Consider the following 17,521-nt stretch of genomic DNA (forward strand, 5'->3'; position numbering starts at 1 on the left):
GAGAGATACATTGAGGATGGCATTGGAGAAGGGTTTTGAGGGTTGTGTAGGAATGCAGAAGGAAGGCTTTTAGTAGAGCCTGCAGAGACTGGTGAAGGGAAGTGATCCCTTCATTTGCCTTAAGAAAGTTGTTGAAGGATATGTTATGTGTGTGTGGGTGGAGGATTGTGTTATGTGACAGAGCAACTTAAAGATTTTTCCTTTTTGTAAAGAGGAGACACATTCTTTTGAGATGAAGACTCGATTGTAGGAGATATAATAAAATAAATCTGATAGCAGAATATAAGATGGGCTGTAGGTGGAGAGATACTATACAAATAGAGTGGAAAAATGGAAATAGGAACATTCTGATTGGGAGAAAAATGAATTTGGTTTTGAATCTTTTAACTTGTAATGACAGGAACTCCCCTGAAAGAGCGGTCAACAGATTAACAACAACTAACCTGGAGTGATTACATAGATGCCCTCCACCTTTTCATGCATTTGAAGTTAAAATGCATTACTGAATCAGAGTTAATAGCTTTGTGTGTCATTAGTATGAGGTGAGAATTGGAATTCCAAGATTGGATAAATTTGTTATTATTCTGAATTAGAGTATAGCAGATTTGCAGGTTAACTGCATAGTAAAGGATATGTTCTATTCACATTTGAACCATGCAATATTTTCTGTTAGAATAATGATTTTAATATGGTATGAAGAAATTGACACCTTTTTCTCTCATTTTCTTATAATGATTATGGAAACAGATATGGCAAAGCAGAGCTCCCGAAAGGAGTGATGATCAGCGATCTCATGATAAATCTGGATATTAGTTCTCATGCCTCGGGACATCCTATTGGGAACACCACGCCAGCTCCTGGGATCAGACTTTCATCCACTTAGTACCCGTTTGTCTGAGCTACTAAAGCCAGCTAACTACTAATGGCTACCCAAAGGAAACATTTGGTGAAAGATTTCAATCCTTACATTACCTGCTATATCTGTAAAGGTTATCTGATCAAGCCAACTACAGTGACAGAATGCCTCCATACTTGTAAGTATCCTTTATGTCATCTAAAAAATTGTACCTATACCTATATTTGTTCTTTTAAAACTGCCATGTTTTATTTTTATCAAAATTTAACTTTTTAAAAAAGGAATTCTAAGAGTTATCTTTGAATGGATTTTCAGATTATTTGTCATTGAGATATCAGTGGCATATACTTTTTCTGTTATTTGAATCTCAATACATAGTGGATTTTTATTAAAATACAAAATGTTCTAAAAATCAGAAGCATACTATTGATTATGACTTTTTAAAAAAAGTGACCTATTTTAGATTTTTATTTTAAAAAATTGTGCTGAAGGAATTAATGTGCTCAGAGATTTTGTTAGACTTTTCATACTTCACCTCATTGGTTCTCAAATTGTGTGATTCCTAGACAGGCAGTGCCTTTATGAGTATACCCTGGGAACTTGTAAGAAATGCAGGTTATTGGCCCCACTCTAGATTTTCTGAATGAGAAACTCCAAGAGTGGGCCCAGCAGTCTGTGTTTTAAGGTGCCTTCCAGGTGATTCTGAAGCATGCTTAAGTTTGAGAATCACTATTATAATATCATATCTTCAGATATGATATTATCTCATATTTTCTCATGTTGCATTCTCACCTGTCCCATCAGAAGAGAAAGAAACATTTTTATAGTCACTTATGCCATAATTACACATACTTATGTTTTCTTATTTCAATGAAAATAATTCTTGTAAACTCAAGTTGAATGCCTATTATTGCACCAAAGTAGATACTTTGTATGCTTGATTTCATTTTAGCTGTACAGTAGCCTTGAAGCTGTTTGGAGTAGATCTAGAGGGAGAGAGGATATACAGATTTATCTTCATTTTAGGAAATTAAGAGTTAAGTAACTTTCCTGGTCTCATAGTTACTGAGTGGTAGACCTGAGTTCAGCTCCAAAACTCATGCTTTTTCCAATATAGCTTGGTGGGGTTTGTTTTTCACTTGTTTGGTAAATCTTCCTCTGCTGAAGTGAAGTGGTACAAAATAGAATAACCTAGAAGTTGTTAAAATGGTAAATTTTATATTACATATATTTTACCCACACACACACACATCCCCACCCCCACTCACACATACAAATAGAATCACCAGGGGAACTGTTTAGATATACACATGCTCAGGATCTTACCTGGGAAGATACTGTGGGTTTTATGGTAAAGCCTGGGCATGTGTATTTTGGAAAAGCTTTCCCACTAATGCTGCTGTATCATTGCCTCATTTTGTTCAATTAGCAGTTAAATATGAAATGTCATATTATTAATTTGCCATCGCCTTGTTTAATTATTTTAACTTGAATGGTTCATAACTAATAGTCCTTGAACATACATTGATTATCTACTATATGTCAGGCACTTTTCTAGACACAGAGGGTACAGTAGTCTCAAGATAATCAAAGCTTTGTGCTCAGAAAGTTTACATGCTAGTAAGGAGAGGTAATATAAATATGTACTATGTTATGGTTAAATACTGTGAAGAGGAGCAAAGTAAGATTGTAGGTAGGATTTGGGGGTTACTTTATATAGAGTATCCAGGCCAGCCTCTTTGATATAATGATATTTGAATAGAAACCTGAAAGGATTGAACTCTCTGAGTATGTGGAGAAAGCATTCTAAGCAGAGGGAAGAGCAAATACAGGATTTGAAGTAGAAATGTTTGGGAGGTTCAAGAAACAGCAAATCAGAAGTCTGTTACTGTAGGTCAACTGAAAGATTATAGGGCCTCAAACAAGGTAATAAGATGTGAGACTGACATTGTGAAAAGTAGTTAGGTTATGGATATTTTTGAGGAAGAGCTGATAAGATGTGATTATTATAGAGTAGGGACTTAAGCCAGTTGTCTGGCTACTTTTCCTATTTTACCAAGCATGGTACATGGTTTGTAGTTTATCTGGTTTTGCTACTTCTAAAATTTGTGCATTGTTTTTATATTTGGATCTTTCCAGAAAAAAACTGCCAACTCTGGGAAATAAGGTAATTTCCTCAGTTTCTATCTGTATACTACAAATATTATAAATGTCCTTCAGAAAGAAAAATTTGAAATAAAATTCGATCTTAAATGTCCCCTTTTTTGAAGTAAAAGCAAAAGATTCTGCAAGTATACACAGTTTATAAGTAATGATTAGTTTTACGTTCTCAGCAGCAGTTTAAGGCCTGAGAGATAAATGATAATTTAAACTGCTAATTCATTCTGGCCTAAAAGATCTTTTGGCATTCGTCAAGCACCAACATGGAAGAAGTATGATTAAAATACATTGGTAAATAACAAATGTAGCCTTTATCATCAACAGAGAACCTGGGACGATAGACTAAATGATTGAGTCAAGTACACAATCTAGTGCCTGAGTAGAACTAAGAAGTCTGTAGCACTAAATTCTTGGATTTCTGTTTAGTTTTTTAAAAATTATTTATGTTGAGGTTTATAGGCTAAACTAACATACTTGCAAAGTATTTCCTTTTTGCATTGATAGTATTAATAGTACCATATAGCAGTGTTATGCAAACTTTTGATGAGTCTTTGGTGTGTGGTGATACTCTCTCGGTTTTATCTCTTCTGCCTGGTAGAAGAGATAAATTATATATGTATCTATCGTAAATTATATATGCATATATAATTTAGGATAGATACAGTGGTAGTATGATTTGGAATATAAAATTAAGTTATATGATATAAAATTAAGTTAAATGACCAAATGGGAAAGGCAATAAGAAATATTAAATGACATTGTGATATCCTATAATATTTTTAGATCTTGAGTTAGTTTTATTAAAAAATTTTATTAAAATAATTTTGCACAAAGATTACAATTGTGTAACACTATAATTAAAGAATGAGTAAACACTAGTTCTTGTTATGAAAACTTGTAAGAAACTTAAAGATTTTGGTGTTACTATCCAAGTGAGAAATATATAAGTGAAGCTTTATTGTTGATGAACAAAACCAGAGATGGAATCTATGCTCCAGACTATGTAGTCAAGTGAAGAAAGAGTAAATGAGTTAATAAACTTATGAAACAAATTCATATGCTATAAGTGTAATGAAGATAATGACACAGGGTGATGTAATAGATATTGGTGCAGAGTGGAATCTACTGTAATTCAGAAGGAATTAGAATGCTTCTGAAATTCCTAAAGCCATAGACTCTATGGATCAGATGCCCTTGGACCTGGCTTCAGTAAAGATGCCGAGGGCTTCATTGCTGTGGGAGGCAGGGGTCATCCTCACTTTGATGTGGATACACAAAGCTGTTTCAGCCTTCTCTCAAATTACTATGCAAACATATTTCAACTAAATTTCTCTTCCTCAAGCCAGATAGATTGTTGCTTTTCCATTTTCCATAGAAATTCTGGAGCTAACACTGCCTGACTGCCCTGTGGTTATAGAAGGAAGAACCAAAGGCCAAGCAGAATGGTGCCTACAGCACTCTAGCTATGTGGAAGAAAGAAAAAGGGACAAACCTTCCCCATACACACATACAAGGAAGAAGCCCCGGTGCAGTGATACAATTCTACAATCCCAGTGAGAAGGATGAGACAGGAGGGTCACAAATTCAAGGCCAGTTTGGGTAACTTAGTGAGACCTTCTCTCAAAATAAAAATTAAGAAAGGGCTAGGGATATATGTCAGTGGAGAGCACCCCTAGGTTCAATCTCCAGTATTGCAAGGGAAAAAAAGGAAGTAAGGAAGGAAAGGAGGAAGGGAGGGATGGACAGACAGAGGGAGGGACAGAAATGGTGGGGCATCTATGTCCCAGGCTCCTGGCAAGGAAATGCAAAACATCATAGAAGTCACACCTTTAACTAGACTCCCACTCCTAATATCACTTCCCTTATATAGGTCAAGACATTTAATAAATAGATAAAACTTTAAAATGAATTTTAAATTTTCAAACACAAGTGATCACTTAATACTAGATGAACTAAATCTACATTAACCATGGTGAGATAATTTTAATAACCTGGTCTAAAGGAAAAAGCTGTTCACACAAATAATGTCTTAATTTTTAAAATAAACAATTCCATGTCAGGAGCTTTTCTAGTAACGGGGGGTAGAGTGGTAAATAAGGTAAATTTGGAACTTATGCTCTAACAAGCAAACTTTTCATAAACCAAGAAGAGATTCTGACACATATAGTATTTGGATATATCTTTCTTTTCTATGTGTACTCATCTATTCTGAGACTTCAGCTAACTATGCTGATGTCTCCTAAATCTTTCTGTCTTATAGCTGTCTTCTCTTGGCTTTAGAATCCCAATTGAATGTCCTAAGCCCACTTGAAACACAGCATATCTAAAAATGGACAAGTGGGATACTAACATTGAATTGTAGCAAAACTGTGACAGTCCTGTCTGGTCTCTCTCTTTGATATTTCTCAAGACTGTCCCATCAGTTCCATCCCTCTGTTACTGTTCTATTTTGGACACTTCTTACTTCTCACCAGAACCACTGCAGCACATTCTTAACCTGTGTCAGAGTGGTGGTACTTAAAAACTGCTTACTATCTCTATCACTGTGACTTTTAAGCCTACCCCAAAATTTTATAAAGGTACTTTCTTGCCCTTAAAACTACTTAGCTGTGATTGGTTTCTGCCCGTCTCTTTCTGCCACACCACTTGGCACACACATATGCAGATACTTAGTTCAGCTGTTTATACTGTGCTTGGAGTGAACTACTTTTCCTCTGGGCCCAGCTAACAGTTAACCATCTTTTAAAACTCATCCCCCCAAAAATGTGCAACCCACTTGCTTCCAAGACAGATTTGGGTGAAATGTCTTCTTGGTATCTTGGATTTGAGTACTCAATAAAAGCTTAAATTAACTTATGAATGACTAATAAATTATTATTTTATTGTGTTTTTTTCTTTCAAAAATTTTAATGCAGTAGTAGATAATCTGAAAGGCATGTAAGCAGTGTTGGTTAGGAATTATAATTTTAGAAATACTGTCTTGGATAATCTATGTAGGTGTCTTATGGGTCTCAGGAAAAGGGAAAGACTCTGGGGACTAGAAATAGGTGGTCCTAGATTAAGGGATATTCCATCTCTTGCACCAGGATCCTGAGAAATTTTCTGAAGCTGCATAGAGTGTTTGCTGGTGATTGTATAGGTTGTTGACTTAAAATGAAAGACTTTTCACTTAAACTAAGGACAAAGGAGCTTTGTTCAGGCAACTCAAATGTGATGAATGCTGTGCATTGGTTCTTAACCCTTTTGTGAACAGAGGCCCCTTTAGGAGTCTGATGAGTCTTTGCTCAGCACAAAGTATATTTATAGACATGAAATTCTGTGGTACAGGAAAGAAAAGCTTTCTGTCCTTTCAGAGATTATGGCAGTAATCCCTTACCACAGAATGAATTCTTTGGAAAAACACATTATTGTATTTATTTTTTTATTTATACAAAGAAGAAGGGTTCATTGATAAATATAGTTGATGTTACAGTTAGAAGACCTGGATATTTTATGTGGCCATGTGTAAGAGTGAAGGAATAACTTAATCATATGATGGCAAATTGAAGTACTACCAACCACTTAATTGTTTTTGAATAAGGACTTAAATACACAAGTATTAAGGCACAGAGAACTCATGATTATTTGAAATTTAGCATTTAAAACTCTTATGCTACGTACACTTGCTACTCAAAGAGCAGTCTTCAGGCTGGCAGCATCTACTAGCAACAGCATCACCTGGGAACTTATTAGAAGTGCAAATTCTTGAACTTCACCATAGACCTACTGAATCATTCTCTCTGGGGAGACGGCCAGAAATCTGTAATAACAAACCCTCCTGGTGACTCTGTGGTTTACTGAAGTTGAAGAAGCACTGCTCTGGACCAGACATTTATAATACTGACATCTCTGAAACTGGGTATTGTACTTTTAATCATACATAGTTAAAATGAGTGCTAATGAAAGATTAAAATAGCAGCTATTGTTTATTGAATGTTTCTTATGGGTTTTCTATTCGTTGTCTTATTTAATCTAACAAAGAGCCCTCTAGCTAGATGGTATTATTTAATCATTCAGTAAATGTTTATTAGCACCTACATGTCATGCGTCAGTATTTTCTAGCCATATTCTAGGAACACAGCAGTAAACACAATAGGCATAGTCTGAACTTTCTAGAACCTGTGTTCTGACAGGAAAGACAATAAGCAAGTAAAGAATGTAATTTTAGAGTTTGTATATAACAAATGCTATGAGGAAATGAAGCAGAGAAAAATCTTTCTTGGGAGTTGCTATTTGAGAAGACACTAAAATAATAGAAGGAAGTAAGCTACATAAAGGTTTGAGGGAAGAGTACTTCACATTCTTATTCCACATTTTTTTCCGAGACAAGATTGAATAATGTTAAGGAATACAGGCAATAAATGCTTGAGCTGGGTTCTGAATCTGCAAAGTGCATTGTGACATTTCCCTATTTTTTTTCTTAGTTCTACTTAGTTTTATGAAATTTCTTTAAGCAGCATGTTAATTGGTATGCATGATGGGGGGACCTCTTCTATGTTTTGGTGATTATATGAATAGTTATTATGTACCTAATTAGGATCTGAATTTATTATCCTGAATGAATAGTCATTATAATGAAGAAAAAATATATATATAAATTTGCAGTAATGCATTCTTTACAAAATTTTAATTTTAGGGTTAAAAAATCCTACTTTTAGAATAAAAATCATATGCCTAAGTAGAAATTATATTTATTGTATCAGTGGGTTTAAATAAAATGTTTTAGATTACACTCAAAATCTAAGTCATCAGCGTACGTTACATGTTTCAAATAGTATCTTAGCAGAAATATTCATTTATTAAAGTGATTGTAGTGATCATACATACATTTTGATGACTTTAAATATGAAGAAAATTATAGGTTTTAAATAATATGGAAATCATTTATTAGTAGTAATAATATTAAAGATGAAATATATTAGGTGTAAGGTTATTTTAGCTTTTAAAACTGCGTTGGCTAGGAATGTTTCAATAGTTGAGCAAAAGCATCATAGCAGACACTAAAGGACAAAACGGGGGAAGAGCAGTAGTGAATAAGTGATATTATATTCTGTATTGACTTCTTAGGGTAAATAATATCTAGGTCAGAATGAGTTGGGACTGATATCAATGTTAGACTGAGGAAAGCACGTTAACCAAGTGCAAAAGTATTCATGTAATCATGGTGAGTATGTAAGTGTTTTAATAGTCTAGCTAGAAAGTTGGATGTAAGCATTATGAATAAGTACAGTCTAACTTTGTAAAAAAAAAAAGATATTTTCTTTTGATTACTCTGAAGACTTCATAGCTACTTTTGTACATATTGGATTTTATCAGACTATTTGATATTGAGTCAAAAAATTTAAAACCAGTAAGTAGAACTTATTTCTCAGAATACTCAACCATTGACATTCCTTTACTGAATTAATACAAAATTACCAATGTTAGATTTTAGTTAATATTCAATTAGCTCATTTTTTATTTTATACTTATTTTTATAATTCTAATTTGTTATATATGACAGCAGAATGCATTACAATTCATATTACACATACAGAGTACAATTTTTCATGTCTTTGATTGTATACAAAGTATATTCACACCATTTGTGTCTTCATACATGTACTTAGGGTAATGATGTCCATCTCATTCCACCATCTTTTCTACCCCCATGTCTCCTCCATTCTCCCTCCTCCCCTTTTCCCTATCTAGAGTTTGTCTAATCCTCCCATGCTTCCCCTCCTAACCCCACTATGAATCAGCCTCCTTCATTGTCAAAAAAGTCACTGGTAAACTCAAAATTTCTTATCTTGCGTTAGTTGGAAATGTAGGCTTCTTTCTGACTTAACTATAGTAGTATATGAATAGGCCCTTGAGTCTTGAGCCCCCTTTCTATTCTAATCCTCTTTCCTCATTTATTCCATAAATATTTACTGTGCGCTTCCTTTCCCAGGTCCTGTTCTAGGCATTTGAGACACATCAAGAAACATAGTAGGCAAAAAGTAGATCATAATGTATATTAGAAGATGATAAACGCTGTAGAGAAAAGTAAAGTCAAACTGGGCAAGGAGAATTGGGCAGTCAGTGAGGTGCTACAATTTAAAATCAGCCTGTTTCAGGGTGGACCTCACTAAGTTAGTGACTTTTGAACAAAAACTTGAGGTAAAGGAGTTAGCCAATCAGATATCCAGAGGAAGAGTGTATCAGGTAGAAGGAAGAGCAACATGCAAGGGTCTAGGGCGGAGTGTGTCTGACATGTTGAGAAATGGCCTTGAAGCCAGTGTAGTCCAACATCAGTGAGTGAAGGAGTAGTCAGAGAATTGATGGGAATGGGTGTGGCCACAGGCACAGTTCTTAGAGGGCCACTTAAAGGATTTGGGCTTTCATTCTGAAAAAAATGAATACCCCTTTCAGGGAAGGTTTTAGGTAGGAAAATGACAAATTTTTTTCTGTCTTATGTTTAAAAGAATCACTTAGACTGCTCTGTTAAAAACAGACCTATTAGGAGACTACTGTGATAATCTAGGCAAGAGACGGTGATGGCTGGCATCAAGGTGGTGGTGGTGGTGGTGGTAGACAATTGTCAGATTCTGAATATGTTTTGAAGGTAGATCTTTATTTACCTAGTGAATTATATGTGAATTATGAAAAGGATAGCTTTGAGATTTTGGCCTGAGAAACCAGATGGATAAAGATATTGTCAAATAATATAGGGGGATGGGGTTGTGACTCAGTGGTAGAGCACTTGCCTAGCACATGTGAGGTACTGGGTTTGATCCTCAGCACCACATAAAATAAATAAAGGTATTGTGTCCATCTACAACTAAAAGAGTTTTAAAAAATGATACAGGAAATTCTAAGGGTGGAAGTTCAGGCTATTTAATGTTATTTTTTAGAAATTGAATGTAAGTTATTTCTTATAAATGGAGGTATCCAGCTGAGAGTTGGACATATCAACCTGAAAAATCATCTGCATTATAGGTCATACTTAAGCAATGAAAGTGTGAAGGGAGTGTACCTAGGAAACAGAAGAGGAACAAAGACTAAGCCCACAGCAGCTTTAACCCCTCAGGAAGAAAAGGAGCAGTCAATGAATAAGAGAAAAATGGAAAAAGTAGAGTCCTTCAAAGGAAAGTAAATGTGTAGCATGAAGGAGGAGTTGTGTGTGTTGTGTAGCATGTTGTATGTGTTGACTAAGATAGTTCTGAGAACAGACCACTGGATTTAGCAATGCTGATCTTATTGAGCAGTTTCAGTGGAGTGGGAGGAGGGCAAAAAATTTAATTCCTGATTTTGATCATTATACTGTAAAAATATAAACATTTAACTTCAACAAAAGTAAGGATTTTAGAAATGAGAAGAGAGAAATTAAAAGAATAAGTATAGGTAGCTCTTTCAAGGAGTTTTAGTGTAAAAGAGAACAAAAATAGAGTGACTGCTGATAAGGGAAGTATAGCCAACAGAAGTGCTTGTTTCACACTGAGGAAACGATATGTTTGAATGTTAATAAGAATCTTCAGAGGTTTTCGTATAGGTTATGGAGAGGGGATCTTGTGAACTGGGCAGAGATTGACTTTAGATAGGTACATGGTATTTCTGGAAACAGGCAAGAGCATAAGTATAGATGCTAATAGGTGAGTAGGTGTGGTGGTACAAATTCTCTTTGATACAGTTTTTCCCCCTTTTTCCTTTTGTTTTCAGTAAAATAGGAAGTGAGGTCTTCAGTGGAAAGTGAGGATGGAGGAGGATATGATGGGGGTTTGAGAGAGAGGAGAAATATGAAGTACTGGCAAGGAGTATAATGGACGTGGGTCATTGAGTATGGCTGCCTGGCAGATGAAAAACCTACGTCATGAGGTTCATGGTCATATATTTAAGGTGAGAGACCAGTCAGCATGGTTGTATGTTTTTCTCCTGTGATGTCCAGCCATCATCTTATAGAAGCATTATATAGAGAGATTTGGATTTAGACAGAATTGTAGTTTAATTGAGCAAGTATGACCAAGGAAGAAAGGGCATTTTATCAGATTTTTATTACTATAATGAAATACCTGAGGCAGACTGCTCATAAAAGAGGTTTTTTTTAGCTCACAATTTAGGAAGTTTAGAGTTCAAGATTGGGATATCCTCATTGATTTGGCCTCTAGTGATGGCAACAGATGGCATCACATCATGACCAAAGCAGGTGTAGGAGCAGGTGGTCACATCTCAAACCAGGAAGCAGGGAGATGGAGGTGCTGAACCTTCTCTTTTCATAAAAGCCCTTTTGTGAGAACTACCAAAGGATTACAGGAGAGCAGCCTTAATCCCTTTCAAGGTTAGTGCACCCAGTGACCAAAGGACCTCCCACTAGTTTCCACCTCTTAAAAGTCTCACCACCTTCTGCATCATCATTCTAGAGACCAAGCCTCTAACATATGGACCCTGATGGGGGACAAACCACATCTGAATTATAGTAGAGGAATAAAAAAAAAATAGAAGTAGAGAAGAGCAGAGCTATCAAAGTTATATGAAGAAGTAATTATCTTGAGTGATCATACAATTTATATTGGTAAGGAAAGAAGTAAGGCCATCACAGCACTCAAGCTTTATGCAACTATCTAGACCTTGTAGTTCAACTTGACTCCACAAGCCAGACTAAGAAGTAGGTAGTCTTGGGCTGAGGTTGTGGCTCAACAGTAGAGCACTTGCCTAGCATGTGCAAGGCCCTGGGTTTGATCCTCAGCATCACATAAAATTTTAAAAAACAAATAAAAATAAAGGTATTGTGTCCAACTACAACTAAAAAATAAATATTAAAAAAAAGAAGTGGGTAATCTTTCCTATCGCCCCTGGCCTGCTCAGTCTACAGTCTCCAGACCATGCTTAAATCAGACTCTGTCTTGACCCTGATCAAAAGTCTCTAGTCTGCTGCTGTTCCTTTATCCTAGCAAGACAAACAAAAAACAAGAACAAAAAGGAATATAGTGTTCTACTCAGAAAATAATGCCATCCTCAACATTCTCCATGAAATTGCAATTCATGTCAGTCTTTGAAAGAGATGTGCCAGATGTAACAGCATAAGAAAAATAAAGATGTTCATTGGTTCTTTAGGTAAAATAAGGAGATACTGTCTCATGGAAGCAAATTACAGCTATTCTGGATTTTTAAAAATTAATATTAGTTTCACATGTAGGAATACATAAGAAAAGCAGGAAACTGATACCTCTTTTCTTTGCACATGACTTTATCTTACTTATAAACTGTTACAGATAAAGTTTTCAAGACAAATAGTATATAAAATATTGTCAAGAATGGTACATAGAGTTGGGGTCAAGCTGTATTGTTTTAAAATGAAGGAATTTTATTACCGTGAATATAAATAATGTATGTAAAAAGTATGAAGATGGCACAGTGTTAAAATCATGTGAAACTACAATATTCAAGTAACAAGTTGTGGGACAATGTTCTAGGGTTAAAGTGCCAAAGCCATTTCTGTACTGATTGTTCTCTTGTTCAGGTACCAGGGGAGAAGGATGGCCCTTCCTTGTTCTCCAAATCATGTATCATTGTGTTCTAGCAGTAGTAAAGACCTAGCTCTTTTCTTATAAAAGAGGCAGAAACCAGACAGGCTGGTTCAGAAACAAACCAAACTTCTCAAATAGAATCTATTTCATAACTCAAAAAAAAAAAAAAAGAATGGTACATAGGGGCGGAGTATCTAGCTTAGTGGTAGAGTGCTTGCCTAATATCATGAGGCTCTGGGTTTGATCCCCAGCAACACACAAATACACAGAACAAAAAGACAGTCAAGTGCTTAAGAAAGAAGGAAAAAGCATGCATCTAAGTTAACAGATAAAACCAGCACAACCAGATGATTTTAGCAAAGAAAGTCAGCCCTTGGTCAGCTTTCATAACAGAGCATTAGCAATGAAAGACAATGCCAAGAACATGAGAGAAAAGACTATTCTTGTTTTATTATCCATGATATAAGAATTTGTGCTCAAAAAGAAGAATATGTATAGATTGTTTTATGCTATCAAAATTGGTAAGCTTGTTCTGTGTGATACATAAAAGAGATAGGTGGGTCATATATCTAAGACCCACAACAATAAATAGTCTTATACCTGTTGTGGGGATGCCCCAAGCATTTGAAAATACCCCTTTGATAATTCAACTATGAGATCCATATATAATAGTGTGTCAAAGCAGGTATATTCCAAGTGATTGGTGAGAGACAAAATAAGCTAGCTTTTACACCAGTGGGGCTTGACTAGTATTGGCTTAAACATGATGTTAAGAGAAGAAGCCTAACAGAGAAGTGTTGGTGACTCTTAGAAACTCACTCCACCCCATCCCAGAAAAAGAAGTGTCCTACATGAAAAGGGAGGCAGTTCTATTGAGGTGAAACAGTGTGCCTGAAACATCATACATGAGTTTCAAGACTAACCCTGGGTGGGATTGCCTGCAGGGAATTAAGACCAACAAATGAGAGACATTCCATTGTTTCAGATAGCATATCAAAATAATCATAGTTGATTCTATTCAATACTTGATTATCCTTCTTATGATTTTATGTTCATTTAGCAATCTAATTTATAGTGATGGCTTATATTTATTAAGTGCTTCCAAGTTATCAGACAATGCAAACCAATAAACATTACATGCATTACCTTACTTGATCCCTATGAGAACTCTTACTTGATCCCTATAAGAACTCTGTAAGGTAAGTATCTTCGTTACCTGCATTGTACATAGAGGCACAAAATAAGTAATTTATCTAATGGCAGACCTGGGGTACAGAACAAGGCAGTATGCCTCAGGGTTCTTTGGAACAACCATGCTATACAATCTTAGCTTTTCACATAGATCTTCATTGTAGGTACATTAGTCACATATTCTTTCGATTGTATATTGTCCTGTGACTGTGATTTCCTAATGATGATAATAAAATGACTTCTGACTGTGGTTTAGCAGAGAGCCAGGTCCTGGAATGGAACCTAACAAAGAAAGGTACTAGCCAGGAAAGCTGGTTTTATTGTTGTTGTTGTTGTTTGTTTCTCTTTTTGTGACCATCTCCTGGCCTCATTGGCCAGTGTTTCCCAGTTATATCTGGCTACATCAGTGAGAAGTCTTTGCAGAGTCCTGGTGCTAATATCTCAGATATTCTGATTTAATTGGTCTATGGTGGAGACTGCAAATGTATTCTTTAAAAAATCTCACTGGTGGTTGTGATGCCCATCTGAGAAAAACTGCTTTAGAAGGCACGGTGGAAATTTCTCTGTTAATTTGTAAACAACTTGTTCAAATCTAAGAAATGGTAAAAGTAAGGAATTCATGGGGTAGTTTTAAGTTAAATGATATCTGTGATGAGCTAAAAATAAAGATCAATTGAAGATATAAAACCTTGATGCCAGGAACCAAATGTTATTTATTCTAAGATACAAATCACATAGTGGTTTGGATTTTAAGTCTGGAGCTGCACCATCTGGGAATGGATGCCATCTCTGCTACATGGTGGACAGCTGTGGACAGCCTGCTCAGACTGTCCATTCTGAGTTTGTGTTACTCATTTGCCAAAGGGGGATGGTAGCAGTCCATCCTATAATCCATACAAAGCTCTGATCCCTGAGCCTGATATTTAGTTAGTGCTCAGTAAATGTCAGCACTTGTTATTTAAGTGTTTTTCCAACTGGGGATGTTCTTTGGTGAACCTAACTCCATTTCTGACCCTCGTGTTTCATGTGGCTATAGCATCTGTCTTTAGTCTGGTTGGTGAGAATGGAGACTGTAGTTGGTTTTGATTCTTAGACTCAACTATAGACTAGAACCTTTTCAAAATAATTCTGGGACCAGCTGAGTTAACCAGTACAGCATTTAGAGAGCTTGGATTAAATCTTTATGATGTTTCTTAAATGTGCTCTACTGCTAGTATAGATTTCAAATTATTAACTAAGACTCACAGGTCAGTTTTCTGGTCATTAGAAGTTTTTCAAGCATCTAAGGGAAACCAGTTTCTCATTTTACTTTTCAGTTTATTTGAACTTGTGTCCTGGATTTCCTCAGGTTTTAATTTATACAAGTTTATACTTTAATAGCTTTTAAAGCTGTATGGAAGATGTATTTTCTAGATTTTTTTTAAAAAAAGAACAAATAAGCTACTTAAAGGGGATATTTTATGCAAAATATACTAAAAAGAGAGCTAAGTCTATAAATTGACATATGTAAGGATTTCTAAGGCATTCTTATTCTATATATTGTAGATCTATAGAAATAAAATGAAAAGCAAATGTGTCCTATACACATAACGTTGGTTAAAATAAAATGGACTCTAGATTCAAATTCTGCTTTCACTACTTTCTGGCTTCATGACTTTAAATAACTTGCTATAGTTCCCTGATTATTTTCTTCATCTAACTAATAGGGTTATAGTAAGGATCAAATTATTAAATTGTGTGGAATTCTGAAAAAGAAATTTTAATGAAAACAAATTTTTGACCTAAGCCTCTGGAAAAAAACTTTTAAAAAATTTATATCAGAAAACAAGTTGACAGGTGACATCTCCTACAGAAACCTCTCCCTTTTCATCTGCAAAAGTGGAACAATATACTTTACCTCAAATGTTGGTATGAAAGGTAAACTCACTTCTTGATGGGAGTTTCTGTTTCCATCTAGAATAGCACTCTTTCAGTAGAAATAAATTTATTTCTCTTTCAGTAGAAATAAATTTTGAGCCACAAGTGTAATTAAAAATTTTCTAGTAGCCACATTTTTTTAAAAAGAAACAAATGAAGTTTATTGTAACAATGTATCTAACCCAGTATCTAAAATATTGTCATTTCAACATGTAATTAACAAAAACTGAGATTTTTTTCACATTTAATGTTATAGATATAGTATGTGTTCTACAATTACAGCATGTCTCAACTCGAACTAACCACATTTCAATTGCTCAGTAGCCACTTATGGCTGATGATTACCATATTGAACTGTCCAGATCTAGAATATAGATTAGTATTCCCTATCCTTGGTTACTGGTGCTTGTTTTGCCCGCAAGCAATTAGCATAGCCTATTCTTAAAACCTATTCTTTAGATGCTTGAGCCTTATATCTTCATCAGGCAACTTAGATTAGTATCTTTGTCCCTAGTAGGATTGGGTCCTATCCTTAGCCTTTTGGCTGACCTACATGAGGATTTGCTCTGGGCATTACGTGTACCTCTCTGTTTGATCAAGGCTGGTACACTACCAGGGAATGCTAAATCCATTGAGTGTGATAAACATTTGAACCACAAGGATTAGGGCTTCAGGTTAGGCTTTGTAAAACCCCTTCACTCTTGTTTCTTCTCTGTCCTTCCCCCCACCCCCCCCCNCCCCCCCCCCCCCCCCCCCCCGCCTCTTTCCCAAAGTTCAAAGACTAATCTAGTGTTTCTGGGAAAAGAGCAAATACTAGTAATCTTTAAAGGAATTCAGCTTCTCTCTCCTCCACTTCAATTTGGCATAACAAGGCAGCACTCTCTTCTTAGAAATTATTTTTGACTTTTTGAAAGATATTTAGAAAGCTTTTTGGGGTCAAGAGATATGGGGAGCAGTGAAGGTATTCAATTGCACATGTTTACACCAAGTTAATTTTTTGTATCTAAACTTTAAAAAATATTTTTTTCTGATACTTTCACCCATATTTTGGGAGAATTATAATGAAGGGGGTGTTATCCTAAATAGTGATATGAAGTGCAGAAAGGTAGGGAGTATGGGATTCAAGTGTACTCATTCCACAAAAATATCTGCTCAGCTGTCACCTTCTTAGGGAAGCCTACCTCATCATTCTATATAAATAGCTTCCAACCCCCTGCACCCTATCTCTACCTTTTGGGGAAGAAGAAGGTGATAAAAATATTACTTATCACTGACTTAAATTATTTGCTTGTTTTTCTGAATAGACTATAAGCTCCATAAGGATGGGACTTTGTTTTGTTTACTTCTTCATCCCCAACTCCTAGTATAATGCCTAGCATTCAATTAATGCCTATGGAAACAATGAATAAATATGTGAAAATGCAAAGATGTTGTTTTCTATATATACTAAATGATTTTAAAATTAGAATTACCTAGTAAAGTTCTTGTCTGACTATTATTAGTTTGGCCAGTATACGTGATATGTTTGAATTTTCAGACCTAATTTCAATGGTAGAATCCTACTGTTTGCTCTTGACCATACATTTAGGTAAAGTTTTCTTTCTTTTAGAGTGTAGGGCATGAGGAGGGGGAAAGGAGTAGCTTGGAATGCAATTGTAAAAAGAGGGTGCAGTAGCCAGTCTATACCAGATGAGAATTTCAAATTATGCAGGGTAATAACATAGAGGAAGGGTATTAGGATAGGGAATTGGATTATATAGTGCAGGTACTACAAATGTATCCAAAGTTTGAGGCAAGACTGATGGCATAATAGATAAAAGGTGAAAGAGTCATAACCATAGAAATTAGTATTACTCAAAAGAAATGTGGGGTT

General features: G+C 35.4%; 1 protein-coding gene across 2 annotated transcripts in view; it reads left to right on the plus strand.

Annotated features, from left to right (window-relative positions):
• The first annotated feature begins 666 nt into the window (after positions 1-666).
• Positions 667-17,521, plus strand: part of Pcgf5 (polycomb group ring finger 5) — a 56,033-nt gene continuing 39,178 nt past the window's right edge. Inside the window, exon 1 of one of the 2 annotated variants that reach the window (XM_015500115.2) lies at positions 667-1,034. In XM_015500115.2, the coding sequence (XP_015355601.1) occupies positions 923-1,034 (112 nt within the window). In that variant the 5' untranslated portion in view covers positions 667-922. The remainder of the gene's footprint in view (positions 1,035-17,521) is intronic. The other variant, XM_015500116.2, reaches the window with a different exon arrangement.

The sequence above is a fragment of the Marmota marmota genome, unplaced genomic scaffold, assembly GCF_001458135.2.
Source record: "Marmota marmota marmota unplaced genomic scaffold, marMar, whole genome shotgun sequence".
Classification (NCBI taxonomy): domain Eukaryota; kingdom Metazoa; phylum Chordata; class Mammalia; order Rodentia; family Sciuridae; genus Marmota; species Marmota marmota.